The sequence below is a fragment of the Barbatula barbatula genome (genome assembly GCF_947034865.1).
Source record: "Barbatula barbatula genome assembly, chromosome: 15".
NCBI classification, from domain to species: domain Eukaryota; kingdom Metazoa; phylum Chordata; class Actinopteri; order Cypriniformes; family Nemacheilidae; genus Barbatula; species Barbatula barbatula.
The window spans coordinates 2,135,931-2,147,037 of NC_136778.1; the positions used below are offsets into that span (position 1 = coordinate 2,135,931).

An 11,107-nucleotide genomic window follows, 5' to 3' on the forward strand; every position below is an offset into this window, starting at 1 on the left:
ATAATCAGTTTATAGTTATATTGTTAATACTTGGAGCTTTCTGACTAATATAGTAAATTTTGCTATATTTCTTTTAACAATGACCTTGTTGACACAATGTTTCCTGTTGCGTTATTCGTTTTAAGATGGAAATTGATTTGTAACTAGAAACACAGTGACCTCGTGGCCCCATGAATTTGAACCTAGGGCACATGTTGAGGACTTTGCTCTCTTTGAAAACCCTGAATGCTTTATTGAAAATATGCATACATAACATATCCTACACAACAATACAAAACAGTACAATCACTTTTGAAAATAACACATATAATGCAAAAGGAACCTCTGGATAGAGGAGTTGTCATCATGATGAGAAAGTCACCTCTCACTATAGCAGAACACGTGAGAGCAGGACCCCTGCTAAAAAACAAAACAGAATTTCTTGCACATGGTTCAAAAAGCTGTCAATAGTGTCTTCACTGCTGTATTGATCAGACTTGTTTTTGTATCTTTTACAAAAACGAGGACCAGCCAAAACAATGGACAAACTCACTGACAAAATCACAGTGCACCAGTTTTAGTCTGGTTTCAGCAGCGGCCAATTGTAATTTTTTTGCGTATGGCACGATACAGTACTTGGGTAAATAGGCAAAATTCATAAAGCAAATATGTGCAAAACTATTGGAAGCTTTACAAGAATTGATGACCATTTTAAAGACCCTTCCGGGTACAAAACCTATGAAACAAGCTTTTAAAAATTCTCAAATTGTTGTTTTAATAAAGAATTTCACAAAGGACTTAACTATTCGAATTTAGGATTTTGGCCACGTTGAACCCCTCAGATTAAAACATTTCTTAAAGTGTTCATGGGAAACATGGTTTTGAGCATTTTAAACAGGCGTCTAGATTAGACTGAAATTTCCACTCTTCAGATTATTAAAATTCATCTACATGTGAACACGGAGGCATTTGAGCAACACAATGACGGAGAAATGCATATGTGGATGGCAACAAAATTATGATTAATGCAATAAATGTATTGTTAAAAAGGGAAAGCATGCCAATAACGCTTAACAAAAGATTCAAAAAGGAGGCAATTTGTCTGGTTATAGTTTAATATAATGATACAGAGATAAGGTAAACCAAAAAATATTGTAAACAAAAAACAAAACAAAAAAAGTAACAAAAACTTCCATAAAAACAGGCAGAAAAGTATTCTTTTCAAACATTTAAGATCAGTCCATTCTTAGCAAATGTTTTTTCTCACCAAAACGGGGGAATCAAAAGCTTCATATTTGGTGTAAAACAGCTCAGATCAGTAAACCGATGATATAACTGAACTACCGTACAGGCAGAGCTTCCATGTGCGTGAAATCTATGTGGATATGTAGTGCAGATGGTTTGTTTTAATGCTGGTATGGCTGTTACGAGAAATATTTTACATCGGGGCTCTCAGCTCAATGTCGCTGCATAGGTCATCATTTACAGACCACAAACTCCTCAAGCCGAATATCTGAATGACAGTTTAACTGTCACAGTATCTTTTAAAGCTGTTGCATTCGGCCGGTTTCACGCATGTTCTGCGTTAAACTCAGCTCTGTTTCCATATTTGTGCATTTGCGCATACAGTGAAGATCAGACCGTGCGTTTCGACATCAGTCACTTTTGTGATTTTTTTTCTTTTTGTACTTACAACAGTCTCTCTCCTGAACGACACCTCTAAGGTAAGTGGTGAAAAAAGGAACTTCGCTAATAACTTTCTTAAAAAAAAATACAAAATGGTTCTCAAGTTTTTTGTTCCACAGATGAAAGGTCTCTGGGGCTTCAATCAGATCCTGTTAAAATTATTTATACAGCTAAACAAGGGACAAACTCTCGCTGGTATGAAACAGTGCAGATGCAAGCACACGCACGCACGCACGCGCACACACACACACACACACAATAGATTCAGGCACATATGAACGCACATATGAACACACACGCATGTGCAGATGTTAGCACAGACACATACAATCAGTCATAGATTCATTTCAGGCACATATACACACGCACGCATACACACACGGTTGTGCTACAGTAGGGAGGCCGAAGCAGAATTCAGTCAAACTCTCAGAGATCAGAACAGCCCACACTGCAACCTTTGACCCCTTCTGATGTGGTGTGGGTGCAGGAGTTCGGTCACGGGTTGGGAGCTGAAACTAACACATTTGTGTTCTTAAGAGATAAAAAACAAACTACAGCACTCCATCATCAACACCAAAAGCCCAAACTGATGAACTGTTAAAGGAACGAAAGAAAGAATTGCTAGGACTAAGTATTTCATTAAAAAAGTGTTTGTCCTCTGACATTAGAGGATTGAGCGAGAAGAACATTTAATGTGAGTTTATACACCCGGCCGAACCCTGGTTCCAACCCCTTAAACATCCCCCCCAGAGATATCACTGATTGGCGCCGCGGCCCATAATTTGGGGGTCTCGTCTTCATGCCTAATGGAAGGTAATATGGGAACATGGGAATCCCGTAAAGGGAAAGAGATCCGATCCATCGGGTTGCTATGGAGACAGATCAGGTCTCTGCTGCCTCTAAACTCCTGAAACCGAGGCTCCAAATCTCTTTCATGTCTGCATTTGTGTAGTTATGGAGGAGGGCAATGCTGTAATCACGTTTTTCTCTTGTAGATATAACAAGGTGTGGTCTGTTCCGCGGCTGCTATCAACTGTCCATACTGCTGCCAGTCTCTGAAAAATCAGGGGAAAAAATTTGTTTTGTCACAAACACAACACCAGGGACAATGTCACTTCTTTCATGTGCTGTGATTGGACAGCATGCGCATACCATTGAGACCGCCCAGCTCTTGTGTGTCCAGGTATGGCGCGGGACCCCATATCCGGACTGTGCCATCGTCAGAAGCGCTGGCCATAAGACTGGGAATACACGGGTTCCAGCTGACGCAGTTCACTGTGCGTGTGTGTCCTGTCAACTCCACAATTGGCAGTTCGCTGCGTTTGTGCCAAATATAAACCTTATGATCTGAAAAAGAGAGAGAGATGATGATGTAATCATAAAAATATTTAAATCTAATAAAACTGTCAGACGAGAATAAGTGCAGATAACATTCGGCTAAAAATAACAAATTCTGTCACCATTTTGTTCACCCTTATGTCACCCTTAACCCGTGTGACTTGCTTTCCTCTGCAGAACACAAAAGATTATTTTTTGACGAACGCTGGACCCCAAACAACATTGCCCTCTATTAACTTCCATTGTATGGTAACAAAACCACAGAGACATTTGTCGAAATATCTTCTTTTGTGTTCCACAGACGAAAGAGTCACACACAGGTTTTTAATGACATGAGAGTGAATAAATGACAAGAGTTTTTATATTTGAGTAAAGTATCCATTTAAATAATTACATAACCTTAAAAATGAACCGGCGCAGTGCATGAACATCTGAAAATTGTGCAGTACCTTCGCTGCCACTAGCGATGAAATCCTCATTGTGTCCCCCGAAGCAGGAATGAATGGTGTAGAAACCTTGTGTCACACCCTGATACTTTCTGACCAATACTCGATCCTGCAGGTCCCAGAGATGAATGCCCTGAAAGACACAAACACACACAGACACGTGACATGAGGTTCATACTTCGTGTCCTAACCATTCACATGTTAAAATTATCACAGGTCCAAAAACATGACTCTTGATATCTTTAGATTTTGGTTTGAAGTATGATCAAGAAATAACTGGACAGTTTTCACCGGGTTAAGAGATGGAAAGGATGAATATTCTCACCTGAGTTGCTACATTTAACAAAGCTAATCTTCCGTTCTTGGAAACAGTGAAAGACATAATTGGATGATCTTCCTGAACGCTAATGTAGAAACAGAGAGAGATATTTGGTCCTTTAGAAACATTTCAGTACTTGAAATCAGAAGCGTCCGATAAAGGCAAACCGCTGCATACATGTTTCTATCTGTTAGGTCCTCAAAGCTGTAACCTCGGATCCGCTGATGCGTGTCGGAGGCGAGAACGGTCCGACCGTCATTCATACACCAGAGGCACTGCACACGCACACCTTCCCATGACTCCAGCAGGTTTCCATCAAGGTCCTGTCCGTACCCAAACAACCAATCAGAACCAGCAGTTGTGAAGGTCAAACCACGTTAAGTACGATGTACATGTGAACTTACACATTGGTAAAACTGTCCTCTTTGACCTCCGGTGACGAAGCGTTTGCCGTCAGGGTTCCATGCGACACTGGTCAGGCTGTCCTCGTGAGACTGACTCATCTTTGTCCGCAGTTCTCCTGTCTGACCACCAGGAGGACGGCAACAGCAAGTCAATATTCACATACACTAATGCAAAAGTATCTGGAGTTCTTAGTAATTAGTACAGCAATCATAGACTACATATGACTACCTTTAAATCAGAACATTGTGGTAAAGAAAAACTGAGAAAATGCTAAGCTGAGCTCACCTGAACGTTCCACAGCCAGAGCTCTGAGCAGTCGTCTGGACCGCAGGCGATCAGATAAACATCATCAGGACTCCACGCCAGATATGACACGCCATACGCATGACCCTCCAGCGTCCGTAAGAGCTTCAGCTGATGAGTTTCCTGTAACAAGAGAATATTTACATTACATAAAATCCCAGAGGTCTGTGAGTGTATCTGAGTAAGAGGGAATTTGTCACTCACCGGCTCCACCTGCCAGATGATCACAGTGGTGTCCTTGGATCCAGTGGAGAGTTTAGTTCCATCGTTGGAGAACTTGCAGAACCAGACCTCGTTGCAATGTTCTGTAAGGATCTGTTGTGTGTGACAAGGAAACTGTTTCCTGCAGACACACAAACACGGAGAAGACTGTGTGTATTATTCTGAATTTGCTTTTCAGAATAACACATATATGATTTTGATAATGAGATTATTAATAATGACAAGATACGGAGAGAGACCATACATGAAATTATGATGATTATTTGTGTGAAAATGAGTTTTGCTGTGGTGCATGCTGGGAAATCCAGAGTTGCATAAGCACAACATTTATTTAACACAAAGTGACACAAATAGCACGGCACATGAGAAATGTCAGGACCCCTGTGTTATAACGTATAAACAAACGTACCTGCTGCATACGTGATCCAGCAGTAAAGAAACCGAGTCCAGACTGGAGTCCAGTTTGGTGTTGTGATAAAGGCAGTGATCCCTCTGCATTTCTACCGCTTGTCTGAGCAGCGTCTGCAGTCGCCGAGGTGGCAGCATCACAGAGGGTGGCAGGTACGCTACACACACACAAACATAAAACATGACACATTATACATATACAACGACAAAGCTCTATGGTATGTCAACGTTAAGCATTTACTCACTCTGTAATTTGTCCAGTAATCTACATCGTGACACCGCCCCTTTCCCCTCCCACTCAGCCTTTGCCTTGAGATCCTCAGCATGACTGCACATCAGATACCTTAAAAAATTTCCAAACGTCAACACAGAACGCAAATACTTTACACAATTAAGACACTATGGCGACAACTGTCATGATTTTTATGAATTCAATTCTAGTGAAAAATGTACAGCTCTATCAGTGAGAATGATCATGTGCATGCTTGTGTTTGGTACCCGCTGAGCACATGGATGCGGTCCGTGTTGTATTTGAGCGGTGTCAGTTCCCCTCTCAACACCTGCAGGGCTTCTAGAACCTTCCCATCCTCCAAATACTCCAGATACTTCTGCTGTAGCAGCAGAAACTTCATCCGCTGGAAAGACAAAGAATTTTTGGAGTTTGCAGATAATTACAACCTCAGACGTCACTGCAAATGTTTAGTGCTAAATAAATCAACAAATTAATAATAAATGAAAGATTATATTGTTTATATTACTTAAGAGACTTGATACATAGGCAGAATTTAAGTTGAACACTTCATAAGAGAGCTTATATGTTAACAATCATATTTAAAGCGAAACATTCTTTGAATTTGGTCAATGATATAATGTATTCATTTTGACGTATGCAGCACATTTGATGACAAAACAAGATGCATATTTAAACAAAACTATTGTTTAAAATACAGGAAAGGTTTAAACAATATATTGTATATTTATTATATTGCATATATCAAAACAATGCTTTTGGTTCCAGAAAGAATGGAAAATAGACTAAGAACCAGGCTCAACAAAACTGGACCAAAGGACCAGAGACGGAGTAAAAGTAAAAAGAACTGAATCCTTTTTTACACTTATTATTTTGGTTAAAGGGAATAGAGTTTGGTTCTTCACTGCAATCTCAAATCTGAACAGTAATCTTTAGAATGATCTCTAAAGGTTTCACGTGGAGCGGGATCCAGCGGTCTTACCACAATAGCGTTGGGTGAATGCATCAGTGCTTTCAGCTCGTTGAGGTCATTTTCAGCCTGCGGCGCACAAAGAAAAAAATTTGACACTTCAGCATTTAGCACCGCAAAAGTCCTACAGTACATCTATAACCATTTGACATAAAGCTCAATCTAAAAAGAATAAAAGTGTTAAACTAATAGAACTTAATTGTTTTATAGGTTTAATTTCAAAGATGGCCATGGTGACTTCGCTTTAATTAAAAAACGTTGACCTATATGCCATCTGTAATAAAAAACATTAAACAACAATGCGTTTTCTTTAAAGAAAGATATCAAAATGAAAGTTTAAACAGAACTTTGAATAGTTCTGTTATGTTTATGCCCGGTTTCAAAGACAAGGCTTAGCTTAAGCCAGGACTAAACCTTAATGTAATTAGCATATTTAATTGGCTTTTATTAAAATGCCATTGATAAAAACATTACTGGTGTGCATCTTGAGACAAAACAGTAGCAATGACATATTTTAAGTATGTCAGGGCAATTTATTTTCTGTTAAGACAGCTCAGACTTTCATATTAGTCTGGGACTAGTCTTAAGCCTCGTTTCAGAAACCGCTCATTAAATTGATAAAAAAAACGATTGCAAAGTGTTGTTCAATGTTAAAGCTCCAGTGTATGAAATTTAGCGGCATCTAGTGGTGAGTTTGTGGATTGCAACCAACGGCTCACTCCCAACTCACCCCTCCCTTTCCAAGCACCACAGTGCCTGGCACAGGACTAATAAGTCGTCACGTTTTCACTTCTTGCCGAAGGAGATAACGTATTTATGAAACACGCTCTGTAGAGCAGTTTGTCCGTTTAGGGCTACAGTAGAAACAACAAGGAGAATTTCATGTATGGGGACCCGCAGTGCATACAGATATAGCTCATTCTAAGGTACTGAAAAATAACGCTTCTTTATAAAAGGGCTTTATACACCTCTGAACACATAGCTATGTATATTATATTGCATTTCTGTCAATAGATCCTCCAAAAATTATACATTGGACCTTTATTATGATAAACCAGACCTGTGGTTGACCTACCAAGGAGTTTACCTTCAGATGTTTTATAAAACTAGCCAAAAAATATTCAGTGATCCAAACACTTACTTAGAACAGACCCTTAATCACCAACTACTGAAGGTCCAGACCTTTGGTTTGACAACCTGCTTTACTAACCACCCTAGGAATGAGATCAGTCTCACTAAATCAATTCATCCCAAAATATCTGCTACTTACAGTGTTAAACTCTGACTGTTTCTGGTTGATGTCTTTGAGGCAGAACGTGGTCAAATAAATCTATTCCTCTCTGTGCAACGTACAAAATAATTGAATTGTTTGTCCATCCTATTTGAACGGCATTAAAAACACATCTATCAACCGCCTTTCTCTTTTAATGGTGATTGTGCAGTAAAGAGGAGAATCTGAAACTGTTCGAAATGCTGCTGCAAAAACAGGGCTTCACAGGAAAATCTCACTTGTGGTTAGAGAATTTATTTCTGCACACGACATCCTGAAACAATTCTGAGCCAAACTTCTATAGCAACGTAGAACCCATTACTTCTCTCTACGTGCTGAACCAGAGCAGAAATCAGTTTTCAAGAATGATTTCACTGCCCAAAAAAAGACCATTGCTTATTCACCCTTGTGTTCTAAACCCATACAACTTTCTCCCCTCGAACACAAAATGAGAAAATGTTAACAACAAAAGCATACAGCGACCAAGTACTGCCAAGCTTCAAAACACACTGTAACAGTAGCACATTCTACTTGCAGAAAGTCATACATGAAGCTTTACACAATTCAAAACTTTGAATACAGTACAAAAGTCATACATTTATCATTCTTTACCCGTGCTTTACTTTGTATTTAAGCAAACCTGTAGTTTGACAGGCCCTGCTCAATGTCTGACTGCACTGTATGGAAAAGCCCAGCAACAACATTTTCAAAAGAGCTTTTGTGATGAGCTTTGGTCCTATTTTCAACCGCAGCAGTCTCCATTCACAAGTGGACCTGAAATATTCAATCCAGTCTCAAATCTAGCTCTCCTCTAGTTCAGTGTTAACAACACCAAGGTCGTGGGTTCGATCTCAGGGGATTGCACATACTTAGAAACAAATGTGTAGGATAATGCAATGTAAGTCGCTTTGGATCGAAGCGTCTGCCAAATGCCTAAATGTAAATCTCAATAATGACTCCTCATCAAAAACAAGAATGTAATGGTGAGCGAGACAAACACCACAAAGAATGTGTATAAAGTAGAAAGCAAAATATGTCACATAATAATACATAATTCAATTCATACATGCCAATAGTAATATACAGTACAAAACAACATGCATTATAGATATTAGACATGGCACCATGCAGATTCTGAGCAGTAGGCAAATATTGGCAAAAGCAGCTCAAAGTCGTTAATTTCACAAAAGGAAGAAAGTCATAAAGGTTTACAGGAAAGTGAGTAAATGATTACAGAAAATTCATATTTTGAGACTTTTGAAATGTGTCACTGACCCCACATGAATACATGACCATATTAAATAACCTTTGAACTTTATTCTTCCCATCGGACTGGATAATCAGAGTTTAACATGTTTTTTGTTTATAACAGAGACTATAATATCCTAATTTATCTAAGGCCTAGTCTTGGTTTAAGATAATCCCTGTCTGGACAAAGCGCCCCTTAATGTCTGACCCGTCTCTCTCCTAACCCCGAACTCTCATGACACGAGACAGGTGGACGTACCTTGTCCCATTCTCCTTCCATAACGTGGTTGCGGAATTTCGTGGCGGACGAATGCTCCAGTCTACAGCCCGATTCCTGCATTAACAAGTCCACCGTCTGACTAGACAGACACAAAGAGAAATGATGACATTAGAGTGACAAATAAACAACGCTGCAGATTTCCAGCATGCTGCGAGTCGTGACATGTTTACATCAAATCAGCTGGTGGGTCCTCGGGAACAGAAAAGAGCTCATGATCAGAAAGCTGCGAGGGGATAAAAGTCAAACATGTGTCATCATTCATTCACCCTCGTGTGCTTCGAAGCTTGTATTTGACTCCTTCAGTAAAACACACAAGATGTTTTGACAAATGTCTCCGTGATCAATGTTGTTTGTCCACAAAATCTCTTTTGTGTTCTGCAGAAGAAAGTCGCACATATTTAAGGAAATGGTGAAAACGTCCATTTTTGTTTCCGGATGTCAATAAGATTCGCGATCGTGTAAATCGTAATGCTTTGGACAGGTGAGGGTGTTCTGAACATATGTGCCCGTTCCCGAATGCAGGGTCTCAACAGAATGACGTCATTCTATGATTACAAAAGAGACAGAGTGCGCGAGGGGGAGGGGATGAATGTTTTCAGTTTTCTCAATGTTGATCTTGCGTTTTAGTTCTTTGTCACGTTGAGCCGGACTGCGATGCGGATTTCGATCCGCGTCGTGATTCGTTAGGATTCACGTTTTCGGTCGATCTGACTGTCAACTGATGGCTTTAGCAGATCTTCACTAAATTTAGATCCGAGCTCAGATTCTAATGTAAACCAGCTGCTGCACACACACACACACATTCCACAGCCGCCATTAAAGCACAAACACACAATCTCATCATTATCAGCGACGATCACGCGCATAAAAAAATGAGCAAAAACATCGTTGTTTCAGAAAGAAATACACGTGTGGTGACAAATGCAATCTAACTTGCATTATTTAAAAGAGCACGTATTTCGGGCCCGGTTTCTATTTGACAACACGCACGCACAGCTGTCATCTCAAAGCAACTTGTTTTGTGTGTGTCAGTTTAACACAAGTTTGATATTCTTTAATCAAATGCTTTGCGTGTACATCGCAACGATGTAGATTATGAGAGTTAAAGTGGATTTGACGTCGTTGACAGCTCAAATCGGTTATAACGGGGCGTTCGTCATTCCTGTCAACGAGGCATTTGCCCGGTGCAGTTTTATTCCTCGTCGTTGTAACACTTACTTTAAGCCTAACCCGTGTAGATGCTGTCCGATAAGTCGAATCACATCCTCCTCCGCCTGAGACAGGCGCTTTTTCTTCTTCAAGGAACCCGAAGTCGCCCCGGAGGCCCCCGAACCCGCTCCACTCTGCGCCCCGCTGGCGTTCAAATTGCTCTGGAGGCCGTTGGCATGTCCGGCGGTGGAAGACTCCCCGTTCTGGGAGTTGGTCGAGTGGTTCTGTTCCTGTCCTGTACCGTTTGACTGCATGTTGTTGCCGGTTCGGCTGAGGTGGGTCGCTGACGGAAGGCCCGCTGAAGCCTCGGGCTCTCCTGCTCCCTCCGCCGCCGAGGCTCGGTGCTTCTTCCGCGGGGGCGGCGACGCTCCGCCGGTGTCCGAGTCGGAGGAGGAGGAAGCGGAGGCCAGAGTTTCCTCACCGAGAGCGGCCGTGGTTAGAAGCCGGTGAAGCCCGGGGGAGGGAAAGAGGCGTCGGGCTCCCGCGGTCCAGAGCGAGTTCCGTGCGAGCGTTCGTTCGTGTTGTTGTTGTTGCTCTTCAAACAGCTGCAACTCGAATGGCGTCCAGACGCCTTGACGTCACCGGACAATCCCCGTGCCTCACTTCCGGGTGTCGCTCGTTCCGACAGGGGGCGCAAAATCGAGAATCAATTATTTTATAATTAATATAATTATTTAAATCATTATTATTCGTTATTTCTCTGTCTGTCACTTAGCTTGTCCGTGTTTTTCAATCTTCAGAATGTGCAGAATAAGTATATTTGTTGTCTAAAAG

The 11,107-nt window shown here is 41.0% G+C and overlaps 1 protein-coding gene across 1 annotated transcript; it reads right to left on the bottom strand.

Moving 5' to 3' along the window:
- Positions 1-214: 214 nt before the first annotated feature.
- Positions 215-10,944, bottom strand: wdr26b (WD repeat domain 26b). Its single transcript, XM_079474672.1, has 14 exons — positions 10,343-10,944; positions 9,104-9,203; positions 6,339-6,395; positions 5,605-5,741; positions 5,352-5,449; positions 5,108-5,264; positions 4,681-4,819; positions 4,459-4,599; positions 4,173-4,292; positions 3,946-4,091; positions 3,775-3,853; positions 3,453-3,582; positions 2,818-3,012; positions 215-2,720 (listed from the first exon to the last, which is right to left on the bottom strand). Exons 1-14 carry the CDS (start codon positions 10,585-10,587, stop codon positions 2,695-2,697), a joined length of 1,770 nt encoding a protein of 589 aa, XP_079330798.1. The 5' UTR covers positions 10,588-10,944; the 3' UTR covers positions 215-2,694.
- Between the last annotated feature and the right edge of the window lie 163 nt (positions 10,945-11,107).